This window comes from Ciconia boyciana, chromosome 2, assembly GCF_034638445.1.
Source record: "Ciconia boyciana chromosome 2, ASM3463844v1, whole genome shotgun sequence".
Lineage (NCBI taxonomy): Eukaryota > Metazoa > Chordata > Aves > Ciconiiformes > Ciconiidae > Ciconia > Ciconia boyciana.
This window is the reverse complement of record NC_132935.1, coordinates 25,060,131-25,084,218: the sequence shown is the minus strand read 5'-3', so window position 1 is coordinate 25,084,218 and position 24,088 is coordinate 25,060,131. Positions and strand designations below refer to the sequence as shown.

The following is a 24,088-nucleotide window of genomic DNA, read 5'->3' as shown; positions in this document are numbered from 1 at the left end:
CGGGGGATTCTGGGAAATGTAGTCCTTCGGGAAAGGGGTGTGGGTGGTGTTCCACGCGCATGCGCGGTGCTCCTGTTCGGGCGGCCGCGTGTAGCAAGCGGAGGTCGCGCCGCGGGTGCGTACCGGGCCCGTGGCCGCTCCACCCGTCACCGCACCGCACCGCACCGCTCGCTGCTGCACCGCCTGCCGACCCCTTCTGGCCTTTGCCCTTCCCTCCGCTACGGAAAGGCCGAGCAGCCTCTGCCGGGTGCCTAAGGCCTGCCTGAGGGGCGGGTTGGTGTGACCCTCCTCTCCGCACGCTCCCCGGGCCCTGCCGGAGATGTCCGGGGCGAGGGAGAAGAAGCGGGCCAAGAAGATGAGGAACCAGCCGGCCAGCGTCACCCTTCCCGCCGAGCCGGGGCCCTTCCCTGGCGGCGGGAGCAGAGCCTGCCTGCCCCCAGGTACGGTGGGGGGACCCCCTACCCAGGGCCGGGGTGGGTGAACGCTGAGAGGGTGTCCCCCCCTCAGGGCTGGGTGTCCCCGTCTTCTCAGCCCCGGCGGCCGCCGAGGCGTTGCTGGTGTGGGAGCACCCCGGGGCCTCGGCCCCTGCCGGTGACTTCTTTAACCCTGGTTTTGCCGTAAATCTCGTTGATATGCCCTTCCCTCTATCATCCCTTCGATTACACGACAAATCCCTATCTACTTGCTGCGGTTTCTAGTCTTAAAATGAATTTGGATGTTATACCCCGTCCAGTGACCACCCTTCTCTTTCTGTCAGGCCTAGGAGCCGCAGGAGGAGCTGGTTTAGCCTGCTGCCCCTATGATAAATGCACTGTTTCTCCATCAGATCAGCATGCCCAACCAATTTGCCTTTTGGCGTTTGTGGGTCCTGTATCTATGGAAGAGTATTGGCAGGAGGCAGCAAGGCGTTCCCCTAAAATGGCAGCTTTGCTAGGTCATTGCTGGAGGATTTATGTACACAGGTAACCTTTGCAGCTGAAGATTGAAGGATGCTGTCAACCTGTATGTTGGATGTGTGTTTTGACCTGCATCCTGAATGCTTCAATTGGACTTCGATTTCCACACCCCCATTTCATGTTTTTATTTTGTTACCTGTATTATTTCTGAAAAAAAGCACATGTAAGAGTAGGGCCTGTTACTGTGAGGCCTTCAGAAGCTGACAGATTGCATCTTGTGGTTGAACAAAAAAATGCTGAGGTGTCACTGTGTATTTGGGTGACTGAAAAGTTCCTAAGCAGACAGAAAGACATAGCAAATTATGGTCAGCCCTGTCTGAAGATTTTGGAATATCATTAAAGGAGTACTGTCACATTAAACACAGTTTTCTAACTTTTTTTGTAGCAGGGAACTTCAAAGATTACGTGGCTGTGGTTTTCTGTCCTGTTGAATAGCACAGATTTTCATCCATAGAACATTATTCTGTAGTGTTAGTGAGTATCTTGGTTTTATAGGGCTATTTTGTAGAAACAGGAAAGAAAAAAATCTAAATATGTGTTATAAAACTATGGATCTACATAGTACCTGAAATAATTTAGTTTTTCTTTAGTCACTGTCTTTTGAAACACTCTTCCATCTTCTGATTAAAATAGTTAGTTCCTCCATTCTTAGGCTAACTTGACAGTGAAAGGGTATTTTTGTGATACAAGTTAATTGCTGTCCAGTTACCCTCCCACGACTGACTTGGGCTGTAGGTCTACACGGATTTTGCTGACTGAGGAGCATCCATCTCTCCCATCTATTTCCTTCTCACCTTCATCTCACTGGACAGTGCTGCTCTCAGCTATGTGGAGAACCCAGATCAGGGAGTTATTCCACATAAAAACTAACTTCTGTTTCCACCCCAGATTATTTTTTTATCTGAATTACTGCAGTTCTGCCTGATATGTCGTTGCATCAGGACTGCAACAGTATTGCTGCTGAACATAAAACTTCAGCTTCATGCTTATTTGAAATGGAAAAAGGAGGTTCCTTGATGTTTTAAGTTCACGTAAATTGAGGCTACTGGAGGTGAACCTGCTTCTGGCTGTTCCTCATGCCAATGATAGCATTTTTGGGACAATGTGATAGGCTTGTTTAAGAAGCTGATCAACCTAAAACCTCTTGTTTTTTAATCCCTTACCCCATTTCTCCTGACACAGAGATTGATTTTCGCTAGAGGAGCTCCCTGAACTGTATGGCTCCATATTCCTTCAAGCACTCCTCTTGGTGCAGTGGGTGGTGTGGTGGAAATGGCTGTCTTGGCCCTTTTTAGTCCAGTTGTCCAGCATGAGCTGCCTGAGAAACATATCTCAAGTTGTACTAGAAATCCTAACCAAGACTTAACTGAATAGGTTGAATATAAACTAATCTTTAGATAGGACTTCATGGTCCTCTTAAACTTGAAGTACTGTTAGGTGCTTATCACTATTGAAAGGTATTTCTGTACCTTAGGAAGCTTATGGTAGGATTTAGTTATTTAATTGCAATATTGGTTTAAATGCCTGTACCAGGAAAGTAACTTACTGCACCAACAAACATGTATCATGCTTACCTTATTTATGCTGTAACAAAAATACATGTCAGTGAGACAAGAACACATTTGCTTATGGGGAAAGAAAATCAAGGGGCAAGAGGGAAAAATATTAACTTTACTGGTTTGGTACTAAAACCCTGACTAGACAATAGTAAAAATCACTGCTGATGTTGCATAGACCTATTTTAGTCAGGTCTTTCCTATTGGATCTGATAGAGTATTGGAGGCAAAATCTGGATTGGGTACCATTTTCAGAATGTGCAAAAGTTACTTAATCTACTGCAGGCTTGCTGCAGGACAGTGCAAAATTTTTATTTCTTCCTATAAGAAATAACTTAATTCTTCTGATTTCTGATGGCTTTTTCAGGTACATGTATTAAATATAATAGGAGGAATGTGCAATGCAATCTTATGAGGAAAGACTGTGTATAGTTATCAGTTACTCAGACTGCTTTGCATTTCTGTTACCTCTTTTCATCTCTAAACCCTCCAGGAGATGTTCGTTCTGAGCAGCAGTATCAGCAGCAGAAATTTTCAAATCAGTCATCTGGGCCTTCTTACAGGAAAGGCCAGTATTTTCCAAAAGGGCAAAATAGAGGAGAGAGAGGCAGAGGAAGAGGAGGATGGCAAGGAGGATGCCAGAGTGTTTCTGAGGAAATGCCAAAATACATAACAGGTTTGTATATAAGGAAAAGGTTATAATTTATATGCTCAGGGCAACTTGCTGGTAATTAAGTTTGCTGTCTGCCTTTGTTTTTGTGCAAGAACAAAAATTAGAAATGATACTATGTTCTTCTGTTTTTCCTGATTTTCTCCAAAACACAGAAGTAGTTGTGTACGGGAATGAATGATCAGCTGTTGTTCAATGAGTCCTTTCAGACTTCTGAGTTGAAAAGTTGCACTTAATTGTAATGAGGGATATGCATTTTGGTTTCTGTTTGCCAGCAAAATGAGTACTGACAGTCATCTGCTTTTAATGTAGCCAGTGAAACTGTTTTTGCCCATGATGTGAGTTAAAGACAACTTTTCATCTGACAGAACATTTATTTAGGAGAGCAGATTAGCTTTTCAAAATGTGGCGGTGCTCTGATGGTAGACACACTTCCATAAGCATAAAATGAGACCAACCTCTGGATTTTTTATTTGATAATTTTAAAACAGTCTGTAATATGATTGCTGCCTCCTTTTTTTTCCATGCTGAAGTTTTTTTTATCTCTTTGAATACTATCTGAAAAGATTGCTACTCTAATTTAATAAAGAAGTACTTAGTGCAAATAGGACTTGTTGGTTATACCACAGCTTTCAGATTCATTCATGTATAAGTATTTGCTTAACCATATTTGTAAGCTTCAGAATATCTAAAGAGTTGAAATTTCTTCAGTAACAGTATACAGTATGTGCATTTATCTCAAGAATTCATTAGACTGATGTACTAGGAACACTCTGCTGGAATCCAGTAATTTATGTACAGTGTCCTCTTCTTTGATTTTTGCCATTTGTCATGCTCTGATGCAGTTCTCTTCATTCCAGTGTCTACCTTTGCTCAAGCTCGTGCTGCTGAGATCAATGCCATGTTGAAAGCAGTTGCGCAGAAGTCTTCAAACTCTCTAGTTTTCCAGACTCTACCTAGGCACATGCGAAGGCGAGCTATGAGTCACAATATTAAGCGCCTACCCAGGCGGCTCCAAGAGATTGCCAGGAAAGAGGTATGAGTGTGTTTTATAGTATTTGATAGACTATATAGTGGGCATAGCTAATGCACAGTGTTCAGCTGTATGTTTATTAATGTTCAGACCTGAGCTTATCTGCAAAACTTCCTTGTGTGCGCAGGTTCTCAAACTTTGACTGACATTTGGATTCAAAATGCCTCAGTTTTAGATGGTAGCTCAAGTAGATGTCACTAACCACTTGGCTTTGTGGTTATTGGACATCTTGAAAAGTTGTTAGAGTAGTGATGATAAAAGGGTCCACTGCAGGAGGGGTTGTTCAGGCAGCGCATTGGTCCCAGGTGATCTAGGAGTCCTTGATAACACCTGTCTACCTTGCACCCCACCGCAGCTGTCGGGTGTGATCCTGCCGGACTCAAGCCAGCATAGCCCGTTCATGACCAGCATGATGGTTCATGTGTTATGTGGCTCAAACATGGGAGGTACGCTGGAGTTGTTGGCAGGCTGCATGAAGCTTAAGACTTACTAATTGACCATTCCTGGTTGCTCATGAAACTCTCTCATTTTGTGGCAGTATCTCAACGTTTAGTCAGAATTCTCCTGTGGAGTTACTTGCTCCTTACCCACTGTGGCCTTCCTGTGTGTTTTTAAAAAAAAATAGAAAATAATCATTCAGCAGGGTTTTATTGTGAAATGATGTCTGGTGTTTGGCATTGATCACTTTATTGTCTCTAGACACTTTTTTAAGTGATCAAGTGAGTTTGCTTGGTAAGTTTTCTATGTATTAAGGTTGACTGATTAATATATTTCTTGCATTGTCTTTTTTAAGTTCTTTGAGATCTTACCTCCTCCACCCTGAGTTCCTGAAGATAATTGTTCATGATTCAGAAATTGCTTCGGGTACTTCCACACATGTTCCTCAGGGTGTGTTTTATTGGATCTTCATAACCTGTATTTCTTCTTTTACTGCTCTGGCTGGCATTCTTTTTGCTTCGTTAGTCATGACAAGAGATACAATTTGGCCTGTTTTCTGTGAACTGAAGGAAGAAGGCATGGGCTATTTTGCGTAGTTAGTTATGTGCTCTATCCTTGTTAAATAATCTAGATTTCTTTAATGTTTATGCTTGGTTCTTTTGTGTCCTTTTAACTCCTTTCGCATGATAGCCTTTCTAACTTCTCTGTACGTGCTCACACTTCTCCCATCCTTGTTTACACTCTTTGTATAATTCTTGGATTTTTGAGATTATTTAATTGGCCCTGGTCCAGCTGTATTTCTTCTGCTATGTTTTCTCTCCTCAGGTCTTTTGGTGTAGTTTGTGTGTTTGCACAGGCTGTGTTGTTTTGTGTTTTCTTGCAGCTTGTCATATCTCCTGAGCTATTTCCTTTTGTAAAGGTTGTGCCTATTACTTTTCAGTGTTTGAAGTCTGCTTCTTCAAAGTTAACTGTTCTGATTCTGCTGCATTTTCTTCCTTTTTCTTAGATGTCGTGGGTTGCTTCAGTGTTTTCTGTGCTCTTGGCAGTGATCTTCGAGCATTCTCATTCCTTTGCTATTCTTATAACCAGTGGTCTCTTGTCAGCTATTCCTTGGTGAACTTACAAAGGACATCCTAAGAATTTTTTTGTGAGTCTTGTAGTCCCTATTTCTTGCTACCACTTCCCTTCACAAAAAGACAAACCAAACATTGAGTCAAGCCTTCCTCTCCAGCCATGCGTTCACCCATAATAATTCAGACCTTGACTGGGTATTTATCAAGAATTTGGTCAAGACATCACTACAGTCCTTTCTTGTTCACTTCTATACGTTGTAGAATCCTTAGGGTCCTCCCTGGCAGTTGGAGAGTCTGTACTCCTCCTTTATGAGCTCAAATCTCCAGGTGTTCCTAATATCATGTTCATTTGTTCATGTGGATATATTGATGTTGGGCAAAAACTTCACACAGGAAGTAGCAGACCTTACTGTTCACTGGTAAGTTTCTGAATGTGTTGGGGTTTTGGTTTATCTATGGGTTCCAGTCAAACCTTGATGCACTTGTGTGGATGGGGCTTGTGTATAAAGTTTCAAAGTGTTAGTTAGCCTCAAGAATTATGGAGAACTAACATCAGAATAAAGTATAACTTAATGCTAGTGCTTCCTGTATCGTTATATATGTCAGCCTTTGTCTTCTACAGAACTTTGTCCTTCTGAGATTTACTTCAATATTCTCCCTTTTAAAAACAGGCAGAGAAAGCTGTTCATCAGAAAAAAGAACAGTCAAAGACTAAATGCCGCAAAGCTAGAAGACGCCACATAAATTTGGTAGCAGAGTTTAATCGCAGGCAAAGAAAGAATATTTGGCTGGAAACGCATATTTGGCATGCAAAGAGATTTCATATGGTAAAGAAATGGGGATACTGTTTAGGAGATAGCCCTACAGAGAAGAGCTACAGGGCTTGTTACCGAGCCATGACAAAGCACTGCCTTCTTCAGGTACCACATTTACATCTTTTTTATTTGTTTTCTTTGGTTTTTTGCCAAGGTGAAGTAATCAACTGTTCAGTTATAATGAGTATTTCTGTCTCTTTGAAGTACTGTTGTGTCAGCTTTTAATAACTGCTAAGTGTGAAATGAGTGATTTCATAATTGTAATGAAGGGTGGCGAGTATCAGAGAGAACAAGATTAACCTTTAGAAGAGTCTTATGGTGACTATGACTAAAATACTGCATCTTCAGTCTTCTCAAGAGCTAAGAGTTTCAGTGAATCCCTGCATCATCTTCCTGAGCAGGATGCTATTGAAGACAGGCGCTTTGTTCCATGTCCTTTTTGGTCTGTTGATTTGAGAGGCAGGTTGGCCCTCAAATGAGAAATGCCTGACAGCTCTCCTGTAACTAACAATTTTAAGTTAAAAAAGAAAACTCGTTTCTCTTTGACACAAATTTTAGTGAATGAAAAATTACTACTTCAGTGTAAATTGTGAAGCTGTCTCGTCCTTCCTTGCCAGGCTCACTTTCAAGAGTTATTCTCACTTTACCACTATCCTGTTGTTTCAGGACTTATCATATTATTGTTGTCTGGAGTTGACTGGTAAAGAGAATGAACTTCTGAAGCAACTTGCTCGAATATGTAGCATTGACACAGGTAAATTTTATGTAGTTCAAAATAAAGTTAAGATTCTGAGTAGACTAAAGGATGACCCATCCTTTTCTTTCCTACCAGTCTCAGTGGTGGTAACAGAGTTGACACTGTGTTGTGATTTTGGTTGAAAAACATAATTAAAGTGTCTCATACTAGCACTAGACATTCTTACTTTCAGTTGCTTGTTAATAAACCAATTGTGGTACATGTTCTTTCTTTGATACTGAGCCAGCAGCCAGCTGAATTTCAATTTTTTTCTTTTTTAAACGAGATTATTTTGGTTTTCAATTAGTATCTTCTTCTTTAGGTTTAACATTTGAAGAGGCTTGTTGTCTGTCTGGAAGATTCGAGGGTTCCCTGAATCTTTACCGAGCAGATCGCTATCCTGAGGATATGCTTGGTCCCGTTACATTTATTTGGAAACCCAGGGATGGGTCTGAAAACAGACAGTTGTGGATCTGGATGCATCCAGCTCTCAAACAGGTATTTTTTTCTTTATAGTTGAACTCTGATTTCTTTATGCATTGTATGTTTTTAATGCTGAAGATACCTTCTGAAAGATGTAGAAGAGCTGGATATAATACATGGCTTTAGGAATTAAAAGTTGGAAGACTGTTTCAGCTCTAACAATATTTATGTTCTGCAACTTGTTTTTATAGAGCTGGTGCAGAAGGTGCATGCCTCTGAGGTTTTTTTTTTAGTGTTTGAGCTTGTTAAAAGTTTTCTAGTGTCACTTGCTTCAGGATACATTTGCAATATCATGTTGCTTGATTCACATCCTTCCCAGTGGCACTCCCAACAGGCTAAGTTTGGTGTCATCACAGATGATCATAATCTGATATTTAGCAATGAACTTTAAAAAAATAAAAATTAAAAAAAAGTAAAATTTTGTGCGAGGCAATTTTTCTTATGTTAATTTGAGTGAGAATAAATTCTTCGTAACATTAAACATTACTTTCAGCTCTTGATAGTAAGCCCTGGACTTAGCAGAATGAAGTTTATTCCCTTAAATCCATATAGGAAAAGAAAATAGTAGAGTGTAATTCTTAAAACTGTACTTAAGGTTTACAATGCACTGCTTGTCATCCTAATCCAAACTTTTCATTTTTCTTAAGGACATGCTGAGAGAGTTAAAAGCAGTTTTTCAGTGTTCAGAGCCTGAAGAAATCCATATTTCTGAGCCTATTACAACATCAGTTCAAGACGAAAAACAAACAGATGTTGTTCCGAGCCTTGGCAAGAAAAGAAAGAAGGAGGATAAAGAAGGAGAAAAAGCTGTGCCAGTGAAAAAAATAATTGGCGACGGCACTAGAGATCCATTCCAGTCCTACTCTTGGAGCTCGCAGACTACTGGCATTGTGATCAGGTTTGTTCATAGTAGAGTTAGAAACTGTGACCCTTAACCGGTTAATATAGCTGAATTCTGGCTTTAACAGTACTGGGGGAAAAAAAAAAATCTGTGTTGTACGATTGTACGTTCACCTGAAATTTTCCTCTGTTTCAGTGATAGAACTATGGAGATTCTCAGATACCGGCTGATTGGCCCATTATCACACTCCGTCCTTACAGAGACCTTGAAAGCTGCTTCCCTCCAAACAGTAAGGAAATTAAAAGTTTGGATATTACTGTAATTTTGATAAGGTTTCCAGAATGTGCAAGCTTATTTTTGCTAGAAAGAATAGTAAGCTATCTAGCCTTACTTATTATAAAGGCTAACCTATGTATTTCTACTCTGTTAGCTTCTCTGTATTAAGCCACTTGACTAATGCTGATCTCAGGAAGAACTCCTATCTGGATTTGAAGTGGGGGTAGGAAGAAAATAGAAGCAGTGGTGCTGTTGCGCAGGTTATGTAGTTTCTCCTGTAGTGATGTATTGTGCTGAGAGGGTCCAGCATAATTCATATTCTCTTTGACAAACCATAGATTGTATTTCTCAAGCAATGAGCTAGAGCACCTAGAGCTAAAGGGCAAGACATGTAAGATATAGAAAACTTTTGTGTTTTCAATCAAATACGCAGTTTCTCCCCAATTTAGTATTTTGTCCACCTCTTGGCACATAGCATCACTGTGGTTTTAATGGGGTTTTTTGTCTCTTGCAGCAAACATGATGAGGCTGTGAAATATCTGGCTTTCTGTAAGAAATAATTAACAACAGAATTAGGAAGCATTGTGGATTGCTTTGGTTATTTTTGGAACACAGGTTAAACTGAACAGCTTAGTGGGGATTACTGTAAGGTGGAGTATAGGAATAGACTGCATCAGGAAGAAATTATTTTGGTTTGAAACTTGAAGAGGAAGAAAGGAACTATAGTGATTAAGGCAAACTGAAAGAGAATTCATACTGATAGAAATACTGAATTGACCACTTGAGTTTAATTTGATGTGTTGTTTTCCAGGAGATGGCGGATTCAGAGACAGAACTGAATAACTGGTGGGTAGAAAACTGCAAGGACTCTGAAAAAGTATCTCTTCATCAACGTCAAAGTGCTATCTTCGAGCTATTAGAAGGTATTTGGGCATGTGGGTGCTATGGGAGGTGGGGGAACTCTTAAACTCTAGTGGTCAAAACTGGCATGCTAATACATTGACTTCAATTTGGAAATGCTTTTTTTTTTGCTTGATCAAGAGAGTGATGCCATTGAGCATGTGTTTAGGTAATTACCGTGGCATGTCAAAGATTTGAGAAATGTTACATTAACTTTTTTTAAGGGAATTTTAATCCTCTGTGTAGTCCAAACTCTTAATAGGTAAACTGAATGTTGTTTCTTGTCTTCATGAACTGAGATTTGAGATTGCTGATGGGATATAGTCTGACATATACTCTCGCTCTCTCCCCCAATACACACCAAATTAAGGCAATAAGTTGTACAGTGCTTCCACAGATAAAATAGTAGGCTCCTATCCAAAGTGAAAGTATTATACCTTGCTTTATATATTTTTGTTTCTAATGAACAGTTGTATATTTGGCTGAGTTTTAACGTATCATAAAGTTAACAACATCTCCTCACTTTCTAGCACTGAAGCAGGTAAGGAACTGGCTTTGGTAGATCTTGCCCTATACTTGAGCTGTCCAATGTGAGGCAGTTAAGCAGAGATGAGGTAAAACTTTTAAAAAACATTTTTAAATTTCCTTTCTCTGGAAGACAAGTATAAAACAAAGGTTGTTTGTTCTTTAAGAAGTGTGCCAAATGCAAAGGATGAATTGAGTCTGTAAGTTGTGAGAGTGACCTCACTGCTATGCTAAGCATAAATGTAATTACAAACTAAGTCTTATGCTGCTATTGTTGTCTTTTGTTATTGGAAGTTTAACAAGCATTGGTGAGTTTTCAAAACATGTTAAATTGAGCACTCTGGATTGCTTCTCTGGCTTACAGTGGTGTCACATACCTGCAGGCAAAACCGGACAAAATAGGAGTGCAGAAAAAGATCACAACTTAATTGATGGTTTCATGGCAATGTTCATCTGTGTATTTTTAAAGGGATAAGTTCACCATCAGAAATGCCACCAGGTACAATACTGGGCCTCACTGTTGGAGATCCTCGAGTCAATTTGCCAAAAAAGAAGACAAAAGCCATGCCAGACTTTGAAAAATACCAAGGTAAAATGTCTTGCTTATATTATGCTGCTTGTGGAACTGCCAAAAGCAAGAGATTCAGTTTCTCTCTACACTTTTGTTTTCATTTACTGTCATCTTCTACTGATTGTCTCATGCTGTTTTTCTCTGGCATTCAATTTCAGAATGTTTCGTTCCCCTTTCCACAGCCCCTGGCAGAACAGAAACAGCTTGAAAGTTGCATAGGTTTTAGAACAGCAGTTGTGAGGGAGGGACATGCACCAAAGCTGGTCTTGTGCTCAGTGGAAGCCTCTGTCTGACCATACAGATGATCCAGGTTCGAATCCTGGCAAGGCCAACCAGGTGCTAAAAGCTACTTAGTAAGTTTCTGTTTGGTGTTTAGTCTTCCTGATGCTGTTTATCTCTCCAAGAAGATATCTGCTGTTTCTGGTTTATAGTCCTACAATGATGAAAGTTGCAATTGCAATGAAAAAAAAAAAAATTACCATTGCAAGATTAGCATTTCAGATGGCCAAGATTATGTTAAATCTGGTGATGTTAAAAAATGAAAGATGCAAGCGTGACTTCTGAAACTTCCATTTCAGTGCTGACTTACACAACATTTCAGCGCAAAATTCAAATTCAGTTGGATTTGAATGTCCTTCAAAAATGTGCAAGAGCATATATAATATACAGTGTAATTTGTGTACAGTGCTGTGTAGGTGTTTCCAGCCAGCTAGCAAACAGTAGCAAATAGGACAAGTTGAAGGTTCCAGAGACTTGAAAATACTTCATTTCCTTGGTGGTGTGTTTGCAAGACACTAGAATAATCTAGCCTTACCTTTCACTTAAATCAGGTTGAACACCTGTTTCAGTCTTTTAGCTCTCTGCACAACTCTCTGTTACTTGGATTTTCTTACATCCTCCTATTCTACCCTCTGTATCTAGAACAGCCTTTCTCCTGTTAATTAGTTCTGCTCAGCTAACTTTCTCGTCACTAATGTTCCTGTTGGAAATGCTGCAGCATACATGACCTCTACTTTGGTTCCTTCCTGCTGAGAAGTAAGGTGAGCTATATAGCACTTGTTTACAGATACTGGTTTGAGCTGGTAGAGGAGTTAGCAACTACAAGAAGTAATTCGGCTCCCTTCATTCTGCTTGTCATGTCTGTGAAGATGTGTTCAAGAACGCAAGATCAGCAGAAGGCATCTAGGCATTGGAAATGTCTCATAGTAGTTTCTCTCTCACTGCCAGAGCTGGTTGTCCCTCAGGAAGGAGGGCCATGGTAAAGAGGTAATGGTGTAAGTTAGGGAGTCAAGAGGGGGAAAATACCTATGCCTTTTTTCCTTTGGCTGGCTAGAAATGGCCGTCTTCGAGATCTTTCTACTTGGGGTTGTCCTTCACTTGCAAAATCTTTTAAACCACAAACGTTTAGAAAATCTGGTGTTGCTTTTTCATTCCTTTCTGAATGTTTTTTTTGTTTCATCATGAACTTAAAACTGCATCTGCCCTCTGACTTTTATTCAGGAGAGGGAGAAGGTTCTTGACCAGCTAGCAAGAAAAGGTAGACTGCATGATACCTTCTAATTTAGGTTCTGCTAAAGGACTTGATGTTACACAAGCATGTCACTACTAAATAAGTTGAGTAGGCAGAAGTATGAAAGAAGACAGACAATACAGCTGTCTTCTAGTAGAATATGAAAAGGACATCATGGTAAGGGAGTAGAAGAGGAGAGGCCAGCCCTCCTACAAGAAGCAGTTAAGGAGAGAATATGGGAGACTAACGGTTCAGCAGGGAAAGTGGCTGCTTTTCCACATTTCCCACCTGAGTGACTTCCTAACACTGTGTGGGAAGAGTTACGGGATCATTCACAGTCTCCTGCATGCCTATTACATGTGCAGTGGGGGAATCCTATGGCATGGTAGTTCATCTTTCCTACCTGAGAAACTCAAGACTGAGGTCTAACTGCCACTTTCCTGTCTCCCTCATTGAGTATTCCTAGGTGTGAGTTGGAAAGAGAGGCTATTGTTACTCTCCAAAGACTGTTGTTCCTAACCTAATTTTGTAGTTGGCTACGTGCCAGCTACTACCTGTGCTATATCTCTGCCTTAATGGGCCTCCTTGTTGAAGTAGTTAAAAGCAGAGAAGTTACATTTTTTAAAAATACTTCTAGAAAATTAATCCATGTTAGATTATTAAGCTCAGATACTTTTATAATTTTCTAGTCAGGGGAAAGCATTCAATTGCATTTAATTCTTGGTGTTTTGAAAGAAAAAGTAAAATTGCATATGTATTAATAAAAGGAAGCCTGGACGTAATCAGTTATTGTACAGAATGCATTTCATGTCTAATCTCTCTATGCAAGCATTATGCTTTCTTGCCACTATTTACTGTTTCAGGACCCATTATAAGTCTTCCTGAATTCTATCAGCTTAGTTTGTAATCTCCTTGGAGCGTGGGGTCTTGTTGCCTATTTCAATGCCTATTTCAATACACCAAGTAGATTTATTCCTTTTTCCTATAAGCCTCTTTGATTGCCTGGCAGGTTTGCAGGAGTTAAAAAAAATCAATTAAATATATGAAGGAGAACCTATTGAAGGCCACTCAGTGCAAAAGGATCACCTCTAACTGAAGAAGTCTGTGAACCACAAGTGGCTAGGAACTGGCAGAGTGAGGAAACACAACACTACATACTGATTCTAGTGTTGTACTCTTCCCCAGGACCCTGTTATTTGCCATACTTGAAGTCAGATTACTGAAATATCCAGCAAGAATTCCATCAAAAGCAACATATTCCCAAAGATTTTTCTAGCTTGATTTAGCACTTTTGCCAGCATTTTTCCAACCAGTTCTGTCTCCTCTTTCTACTGGTTCTCTTGCCAAGAGTGACCCAGGAATGGAGACTGTCCTGCTTTTCAGTTTTTTGAAGGGCAATTTGTTTAACCAAAAAAGGAAGGAATTTAATCATGGCACATAGTATACATCACTACAGCAATAGTATTACTAACATTTCCACAGTAACACCCACCCCAAAAAAAGTTAGACTTCTCTAAGATCTGTAAGTCCATTTGGTGGTATTAATTTGCCCCTTCTTATAGAAGTAATCTTTTTATGACCCTTAGAACTCCATAAACTTTCTGAGCCTTGGTTTTGATGTAACCTTACTCAGATGTGCTAATATAGCAAGCTGATCTTTATTTAAGAAATGTTAGTGGTCATTCATTTGCCTTAATGACACGTCATGTTGTTTGAGCAATAAAAAGGAACCCTTGCTGTATTCCATGCTTTTTTCCCCTTTTTGCTTCCTGGACATTCAAATACTATTAGGATTAGTATTAGTAAGATTGAAATGGCACTGCGTAGGTTAGCAGATTCTGTATGTGCTTTAGCCTCTCTTGTTCTTTAATGTTGTGTAAAAGCTAACTGATTTTCTTAGGAAATCTTTACTAATCTAAAGATGCATTGTTTGTCAAATGAGTGAATAGTTTAGGTAGGTTACAACCATCATGTTTGCTTGTGGATTGTCATACATGCAATCTGTGAAATGATACACATCTGTCCATATCAGTTTTTTTTTTCAAAATGCTCTTCTAAGATATGCCTGTGTAGTTTTTCCCCTGTGAGTGACATGCTAACAGATCAAAGGTAATTTCAGTATTTCCCAGTTACTCTCACTCCTGAATGCGTATGCACATGTGCAAGCTGTTTGTCATAGACACATGCTGATGGGATTTAATCAAAAGAACTATCCTCATTTCTTCAAGCTGGGGGATAGAAAGTTTGTGAATAAACCACTTTTCACTGTCTTCTCAGGAGGTTTATGCCTTCTGGAAGTCAAGACTCCCAGTAAGCAGTCAGTGCTTACATGACTGCAAATTAGTGCTTTCTTTTCTCCATTTTAAAGTATGCTTCCGACATTTTGATATGCTTTTACTGTCTTCTGTGGGAGAATACACATTCCACTGCCTTAAAAACTCCTCAGTGTAGAGTATGGTGGAGCTTTTAAGCAATCGCTGTATGAGATGCATAGAAGGAGAGTGCATCATGAAAGATGAGTGAGCTAAAGTTCCTTCTTTAGGAAGGAACAGAGCCTGAGACAGAGCAGACACAGAGCCTGAGTCCTTGCCTGTAAACGCACCTCTTGCAGAGGTTTAGGTATGTGGCATCGGTTGTCCTGGTACCATGCACCCCTACGTACATATGGCTCTGAAACTGCTCCCTAGCAGTGCTTATATTTTTGCTTTTTCTGCTCTTTCCTCACAGAGGGAAGGAAAAATTTCAAATAGAAGCACTCTTACTATTAGGCCTGTCTTCTAAGACTGTTAAGATAATCAGCTACACAAATCAGAACAACAGCTTGAAATGGAACAAACCCTACCTCTGTCTGCCTATATTGTCTAAGCACCAACCATTGACACCAGCAGAAGTAGATAATGTGCTGATTGTCGCTGAGCTTTGTGTGCTTAGTAATACAACTCCCTATATCCTGTACTAGCTCTAACATCTTACTTCCACTACCATCAGCAACTTATTCCTCAGTAGGGTTATTTCCCCAGCAATCTTAAAATGTGGACTGAAGAAAACAGGAGAGAGGTAAGAAGTAAAGAGAACTGGTGTGAGAATTTGGTATTATGATTTGAATTATAGTATGCTTAGTAGAGAGATTGAATTCTCCAAGTTCAGTGGGGATCAAGGAGGAAGAATGTACCAAGGTAGAGAAGAATATTTTAGGGTAGTGAAGGGGATATTGGATGGACTGTGGTGATTGAAAGAGACCGACTTAAAAGGGCTTTCTAAAGTGGAAAAAAAATATACTAATGCCATTATAGAATATAGGAATTGTAAACAACTCCAAGAATATGACATGGATAGACTGCTTAAACTGTGGTAATAGAAAGAAGTGTTAAAAAAAGTCAGAGAAAGTTACAGTGACTAATTTACAGTTGAAGGAACTAGAACATGTTTAACATAAAGAGATTCTGGTGTTCACAAATGCTTTCTGTACAGAAGATGGAAAAGTCACTTTCCTTACCTTATGTTTGCTTGTAATTATATGCCCTTCCCCCTTGGTTATCTGTAAGAGTCAGAAAGGAATTCCCCACCACCACTACACACAGTTTTGTTGCTGTCTTTTTCTCCTTCCTTTGAGGCATTGATATTTGCTGTATCTCCAGACAGAATGTGCTTTGCCTCTAGGAGTATTGAGCTCTTTTAGGTTCCTGCTCAGTTCCTGTCCTTAATTTTTGGTCTGAGAAGGAATTCTTCTGGCTTAATTGTCAGGGAATTGGCAAGGATTTTCTTTTTAGTTGTATCGTTCTTAATTGGAAGTAACGTCATCCTAATCCGATAACTTCTCGAGTATTTCTTCCTCTCATGTAAGTGTAACTCATTGGCAAGAATGCATAGCAAGCATCAGCTTAATAACACCATCAAACTGTCAGGAGTGCTGCCGTATTTAATATTTCTTTCAAAAGATTTTGCAACTCTTAATAATGGGAACATCTTAAAGATTATAGATTTTAAATAAATAATTACTGCATTTATGTTTGGCAGTACCTATTGTATTGTTAGTACCACTGAATAATCCATACATTCTGGGTGCAAAATCTTTGTCAACATTAAGTGGAAAAATTATATGAATGTTCTTTTGAAAGACTAAGTGATTTAAAAAACAAAACAAAACCCAACACATTATGTTCCTTTAATATGTAAGACCTTGTAGATGACAAAATGAGCACAGTCCCTGTAAGTTTTAATCACAGAACTATTAATAGGTTTGTTGTATTGTTTATTGGTAAGAATTATTTTACTTAAAATATGGATCAGCATGCATTACATACTGTACACTGAAGGCTGTTAATCCATAGATCACTAAAGGTAGGTATACATTTTCTCTGCTTTGATTAGGTTGTGGAGCTGAAGAAAAGATAGGTTATTTAATACCTCAGTGATCAGTTTTAAAGCTGGAAGTGTTATTTATCTTCAGTAACACAGGCAACTGTTGGTCTTTGCAGACGTAAGCAAAGAATAGTCCTTTCCTTGATGTGCAGAGCCTTAAAAAAGATCCATAGTGGGAAGCTAGTGCTAAATAAGTAGTTGCATGCTAATCATATCCATAAAAATATTTGCTTTTTGTATGTACGTTTCTTAAAGGTGATCCTCGCTTCTCTTACAAGTTTACTTAGGCGGACCTATTTCAGGCTTTGTAATGTTGCTTTTTCTGATTTTCACCAAACCTGTTGAGCTTCACGCTCTGCCTGAAAGGCCAGATTCCAGAATATTAAAGGTGGCATGCTACAGGTGTAACTTACATTGCCAAAGGTGATGTCATTTGTAATAAGAAATGCCTATTTGCAAGAGAATGCCAGGTTAATCCTTCTAAAACTAACAGTTTATTTTGTATTTTGTATTTGGAAAAACATGTGATAGTAAGATATTGCAGAAGCAGTGACGCTTCTTTGGGGGATGCAGTTAAGCTTTTAATAGTCTGTTTACTTAGTTGTCTGCTCATTGTACTTACAATAGTGGAGTGGTTTTGGTAATTTGATACTTAAGCCACAAAAATTGTTTGAATTTTGTTTGAAGGTTCTCTTCTTTTGTAGATAATGATAAAGTTAGGCAGCTGTACCTGGAGGGTGTACCTGTAGACTGTGCTCACAGCTTTATCTGGGACCAGGACATCTGTAAGAACGTCACTGAAAATAAAATCTCAGAGCAGGTAACTAAGAAGGTGGATTGCTGTGGAGAAAACGGTTAATGGTACATAGAGTCCACAGAGCGAGACTCTTGAAACTTGCATAAATCCAAGAATAGTAGTTTCCTAATGTTGTAGTATCCAGGTGCTCAGTTGCAGTGTTTATTTTGTAGCCTTTGTGTACTGTTCTTGCACAACCATTGTTCATTATTCAATTAAAAGAAAGCTTTATTGGATTTTCTGCAGGACTAATAGTTGTAGATTTATGTATCAGAAGGGTTTGGAATTGGATTTTCATACATCACCTTGACTCAAGTGCAGCAGATAAAAGGGATGAAGTGGCACAGAGAGGCTCTGGCCATTCACTCCTCAGTCATAGCCGGGACAATTCTCCTCACAAAAGAATCACAGAAGTTGGAAGGAAATAAATCCCTCTGTTTCTGAACTGCAGCACGCTGTGTTGTGGGCATTCTGGGCAATACCTGTGATTTGTCGCCAGCTTTAAATGTGCTGTTACAGATTTGAAATCTCCTATCTTGACATTTCTGTTGGCAATGTAGGAGCAACCCATAAAATGCATGGGTAAAATGGTGATTTAGTCACAAGAGGTGATAAACTTTTGGCACTGTTGTAATCAAAAAGAGAAAATATTTGTATGGCAGAAATATGTCTCTCAATACTCTCTTTACGAAAATTCATTTTGTGCTCTTTCAAATTGGCTGCCATAGTGTAAAAAAAGCAGAGTACTTACAAAATACTACACTAGCACGTAACAGTTATCAGCACAATCTTTTTGTATATGACAGTGTTCTTCATGCTGGCATGAAATGTAATGTTTACCTTATAAAAAAGCTGATGCAGAAGGGACATGTAAAGAGGCAGTCTGACGGTCTGGTTTTTTATAAATGTACCCTTAATGTGGTACAATGAAATATAACAACTGGTGATTGACAAAGCCTTGGTGCCAGCATGCTTTATGTGAAACTGTTTTGTGACCAAATGTTCTTTCCATCTCCCTGGATGTAGTTCAGATTTGCTCTTTGTATTGACAGACTGAAAGCACCTGTTTGGTCTAGTCTTGTGCACAAATCTATAAATATCAAGTTGCAACACTTATTTTTCCTCCTTCATCTGTGCTGTGCATTTTTGCTCTGAGTTTCAGTACCTGCCCTCCATCAAGGTCTGTGGAAGTAAGAAGGGGAGAAAAAGGGTGCTTAATACTTTTTTCTAAAAACATTTTTCATGCCTCGATGAAGGTCAGTTCAAATGTGTAGCATATTACTAGTATATTTTTCCTAGTTATAAGCTCACCTCCTCTCTGTATCTTGGAAGGGTATCTAGAAGAGGGAAAAATGGTTACTAACTTATGGGAAATGTCTCCTCCTTCTTAGGATTTAAACCATATGAGAGCTCAGTTACTGGTACCTGGATCACACCTTGATTTGGGTCCTTGTGAATCTAAGATTCCCATACTGTTGGTGCAGCAGCCAGGGAAAATGGCTGGAGAAGATCGACCAGGATGGGGGAGTGGCTGGGATATCTATCTCCCAAAGGGCTGGGGCATGGCTTTCTGGATTCCTTTTGTAAGTGACATTGCAAATTGCAAGTAGTATGACAAATCTTATAATTTTGTTCAAAATAATTGATTTTAGAGAGTATACTTCATATTGTGTAACCAATTCACAATTACAGGATCAAAATCCCACTTTAAAAGAGGGTGTATGCACTGGTTGATGACAGAGGCTTGGTCTTAAAATTTTAAACTATAGCTTTCCATATCTTCTGTTGGGTATAACTGTGCCCACATGGCAGTCTAAAGCAGGAAATCAGAGTGGGGAGTAAGGAGAGAAAGCTGATGCTATAGCTTTTTGGTTTTGTGTTTCTAAGGGCATATGTCTCTAAAGAGAAATCATTTGGTGCCTGCTTCTAATCCATTTCTAGCTTGGCTATCTCCACCACTCTGTCAACAAATTGGTTGCCTCTGATTTGGGAGAGCTTGAAACACAAAGTTTGAGTTAAGCTTGAATGCTTCTCTGGTGCTGTTTGGAGCATCCTGCTTTGAATGTTTAGCTGGCAGTTTTAATGTCTTTCTGCAGTTAAATTTATGCTTTTGAATGTGCGGGGGGATTAATTGCAGTGATACCTATTGTACAGTTAAAATAAATTGAGCAGTGACTTTGTCAAAGTAATATGACATTCCTGGCAACGTACAAGAACAGAACCCATGAAGTTCTCTTCAGTTTTGTTGGTAGTTTTTCAGAATTAAATTTAAAGAGCATGACTAACATTTTTGTTGAAATGAACATCTAGAACTGTGAAAACCATACTTAAGTTTACTTTTTTTGAAAGCTAAAGTGATAGACTTTCCCTTTTCTAAGGCAGTAGCTTCTGGAGCATTAATAGGTTTTTTTCAGTTAGGAACCTGGAATCAGTACAAACATTGCTTTTTTGGGTTTTGGTTTTTGTAACAGATATATCGAGGTGTACGAGTTGGTGGCTTGCAAGAGGCTTTAAAGCATTCTGAATATCAAAGAACACCTCACACTCCAAATGATTTCCCAGACTGCCAGGCAGGAATGCAGTTTGCCAAAGAACTGGAAGCCAGTCTTCTTGAAAAATTCAAACGGTAATATTAACTTCAAAATTGATTGCAAGAATGAAAAAAAATGAATACTGCTTAAAATATTCCCGTAATTATCTGTTGTGTTCATTTAGACTTGGACTTTATTAAGATCTTTCACTAGTGTTTTAAATCCTAATATTATAAAAAAGAAAAGAATCCTAGATGTATTTAACAGAAAAGCTCTGCTAAACAGTGCACGTAAATTAACTAAAACCTTCTATTCCCAGAGATATGCTCAGTTATAAGGCTGTAACAAGGCTGCATAACAATAAAATAAACAAAGCTATTTCAAGCTCCCTTAGCAGTAAATGAGGGAGGAGGTAGGAGAAGGCAAAGGCAGACTATCAATGTACTAAGTGTTAAAGAATGAAGTGAATGAAGAGGTATATTTCAGTGTCCGCTTTTTAAATACCAGGTATTTTGAAGTTTGCCTTCATTTTTGCTGCAGTAAACACAGAACTCTTAACTATGAGTATGGGGTAGCTGGAAGTGTCCTCTGCACCAACTGGTGTTGGCTCCCTTTCCAGCTAGGAGGGGGAAGTAGGAGAAGTTTAGAGGAAAAGGTGATGTCAGTCACAGTAGATAGAAATATCCAGCATGGCTGAAAGGATATCGTGGTCAGAAATACAGAAGTGTTGTCTAGAAGTATAACTTTAAAATTCTTGCTCAGTGAAATTACAAAGGGAATGCACAGTTAACTTTCTGTTCTAAATATTTGGTTTTGAAAACAGAAAACATTATTAGACCAGCAGGACAAAGTTAGCCTTTTGAAGTGTTAGGGACCCAATAAGGGCCGAGGAAACAAATATTCTTACCTACTTGATTTATTGTTTAGACGTCCACCTGCAAAAAGGGCAAATTATGTCAAGCTGGGCACTCTGTCCCCTTTCGTCTGTCCTTGGGGGCAGCTGACGAAGAACTGGGAAGGAAGAATGAAAGCTTCAGGAGAATTTGTACATCCTTCTTCCCCACACCCTGAGCGCTGCGCAACTGAAGGGCATAGCTTTTGTGACCCCAAAGCAGAAGTGGTCAAAGAAGTTTCCCCTGAGGCTGGTGAGATAGAGGAGACCATGGAAATAACAAGCTCTGAAGGTGTCCTAAAGTCAGAGGATGTTACAGGCACCCAAGGCTTTGGTGAGAGAGATGAAACTATGACAACAAGTGACTTTATTGTTCTCAGGTATGTCAAAATGATACACACATGTGAGGTGTTAGTTCTTTATTGGGAATTACTGAATTGAGGAAGGGAAGAGCTCAGTCTTGATTATTAAGATGAGAGAATTATTTGATCCAAATACAGTGAGGAGATTAAATAGTTTTGTCGTGGATCAGAATTTGCTGTTGAGTGGAAGTCTTTCTTCTGCTTTTCCCCAGCAAACTTGGTGACTAGATGAAGTAAATTTCTTAAATTATATTAAATTTAATACTCTTGAGTTTAGCGTGTTCTTGAAGTTGGCATATCCTGTGTGCTTCCAGGTGGATGAAGCTTTTGGAGGCTCATATTTGTGATTTTAAAACTGTTGCTGTGTAAATCAGCTTGCATTCTCTTTTCTAATACATCATCACAGGTGGTTCTTGCACTACTTAATAAGGTCTATAAAGACAATAGGGAATCCCCGGCATTCCAGTGCAACACATGAGGGCAGCAACACTGTTTGGGAAGTGCCTGAATGCAGGTCTTTCATTTTTGTGTAGTTATCAGGGGAAGAAAACGTTGGCAGTTCTGGACTGCATTAATGTCACTGAAGGTTTTAGAGCATTTGTGATTTAACAAGTTTTGGGGGTTTTAACAAGTAATGTCTCCTTCTGAAGAAATAGCCTCGCACATGAATTCCACTCACCCATGTTCTTTTTGTGCTCAGAGTGACACAAATACCAGCGTGGAAGGTTGCAGAAAGCCCCAGGGCTTTTTTTAATCATGCTCTTGCAAATATGCGGGGCGCTGGATTTCTGTTGTACTACTTGTTAATATCTATTGTTGATGTTTCTTTTTAAAAATTTTTAATAGGAGCGAAAAACTACTAATGCAATTATCAGCCTGGTGTTATCCCACTGCTGGAAAAGATCGGCGAGTCCGCCTTATTTCTCGGCTGGGACAGAAGGAAATGACTGAAGATGTCTTTTTGCCAATCTTGATGAGCTATCCAAGGGCTCTTGTCTGGGTCAACTTGTCTCTCTTGAGAAAGGGGAACCCTGAATTACATGCCATGATTTGCATCCCAACAGAAGATGATTTGCTGCATCTAAGCAAAGACAAACTGTTCTGTGGTCCTCAAGAACCCAAACATCGTGACATATTCAAGCACAAGGTACAGAAACTAAAAGAGGAGAAGAAGAAGAAGAAGAAAAAGGATAACACGAAGGCTCTAGAAAATGACCCCCTGAGCGTTCCAGATAAAGAAACAACTGAGGAGCATGAAGACCTCATTCTTGGTCTTTGGTCAGACGTTCTCCCAGATGTTACTTCCCACTGCTCCAGAACTCTGTTGGGATATGTCACTCGAGGGGATTTTTCATTGGCTGTGGGCTGTGGAGAAGCACTGGGTTTTGTTAGCTTGACAGGGTTACTTTATATGTTACACAGCCAGCCAGCAGATAAAAAAGGGCTCGTTTTGTTAAGAACTCCAGCATCTTTACAGTACAGATTTGCAAGACTTAATATTGAGGTTTAAGTATCATTGCAATGCAGTAGAATGCCAAAAATACCAAAGAATGTCTGTTTTGTCTTCTGTGGCCTTTCTGATATGTCTCAAATTTGAGGTCATTCTGAGCCCCAACAACATCTTGAGGATTATGAAATAATTAAAAAGTTTTGTGGCATTATTCATGAAAATAACTAATGCATCAACAGACCTAATATTACTTTTGATGTCTGCATTGCTAAGGATTTCTAACAGTAACACATCCATTATCATAATCTTCTTTATCTCTAAAGAAGCGTATTGTTAATTTTTTCACCTCAGAGCAGTGGATGCTATAACAATACACAGAAAATCATTATTTTCCTTTTAGAAATCTTTTGCACAGATGGATTGTAACTTTCCAGTGCATTATTCACATGTAAGTGCATGCAGTCTGAACCGATATATATAGCAAGTGGCTTTTCCTGATTCTTCGTATTTGAATGCATGTGGCTGCAGTGGAACAGATCTAAGTAGACAAATCTATTAAGAAAGCAGAAGGGTACTTACTTTGGTGGAAAAGCTCTGTGCTTAAATGAAATGCAAATAAAATATAGCCCAGCTATATAATCTTGAATTATAGCAACTGGAGCTCTTAAATTGGAAAGTCTATCAGTCTGTCTTTCTAGTCTGAGAGAGAAAACTATTTTTGAAAGGTAGTAAACCTTTCAGATGCAAATTGCTGTTGGTGGGTCAGCATACTTTTTCTCTTAATAATAGGGGATATTTTGGTTCCTTAAAACACAAGGTTATTTTTGTATGGAATGTGCTAGGATTGAAGGTTTCTTCATTTTACTGTATGATTTATGAATGTTGTTCAAATTCATAAAAATCGTAAAGTATGCTGGAGGGGTGAGGGGAGAAAGGTGTTTGATTTGACTGGGGTGGTGTGGGTTGGTTGGTTTTGGTGTTTTGATGGGGTTTTTTTTAATGATAGCCTTAAGCTTCTAGCCATTCTTGAGTTAAGCAGCTTGAAAACGATTTTACAATAATACACTGTAGTTTAGGAGCAGCGTGATACAAATATATACCAGTGGGTAAAATTACTCTGAAATGATCATGTACAAATAAAAATCTAACCTATTCTTGATTCAGGAGTCTACTGACTAAGCTTGATTCTTTAAGAAATTAAATATGGATCAGTTAATGACTTAGTCTAAGTATCAGTCTGCAAATCAATTCCCTCGTTCACAGTTTTGTTTGAAAAAGTCTTAGATGAATAGATTAATGTTGTTTGGAGTTT

The 24,088-nt window shown here is 39.2% G+C and overlaps 1 protein-coding gene across 1 annotated transcript; it reads left to right on the top strand.

Moving 5' to 3' along the window:
* The first annotated feature begins 90 nt into the window (after nucleotides 1–90).
* POP1 (POP1 homolog, ribonuclease P/MRP subunit) lies at nucleotides 91–23,935 on the top strand. Its single transcript, XM_072852133.1, has 15 exons — nucleotides 91–440; nucleotides 3,006–3,188; nucleotides 4,043–4,218; nucleotides 6,398–6,646; nucleotides 7,208–7,295; nucleotides 7,600–7,775; nucleotides 8,408–8,658; nucleotides 8,797–8,890; nucleotides 9,689–9,800; nucleotides 10,772–10,891; nucleotides 17,450–17,565; nucleotides 18,933–19,124; nucleotides 20,013–20,167; nucleotides 21,000–21,344; nucleotides 22,173–23,935. Exons 1-15 carry the CDS (start codon nucleotides 320–322, stop codon nucleotides 22,834–22,836), a joined length of 3,042 nt encoding a protein of 1,013 aa, XP_072708234.1. The 5' UTR covers nucleotides 91–319; the 3' UTR covers nucleotides 22,837–23,935.
* Nucleotides 23,936–24,088: the final 153 nt, after the last annotated feature.

Coding starts and splice junctions, on each gene's coding strand:
- POP1 (XM_072852133.1), top strand. CDS start 320: ATGTCCGGGGCGAGGGAGAAGAAGCGGGCCAAGAAGATGAGGAACCAG. Junction 4,219..6,397: donor AAGAGATTGCCAGGAAAGAG/GTATGAGTGTGT, acceptor TTTTAAAAACAG/GCAGAGAAAGCTGTTCATCA. Junction 10,892..17,449: donor AGACTTTGAAAAATACCAAG/GTAAAATGTCTT, acceptor CTTCTTTTGTAG/ATAATGATAAAGTTAGGCAG.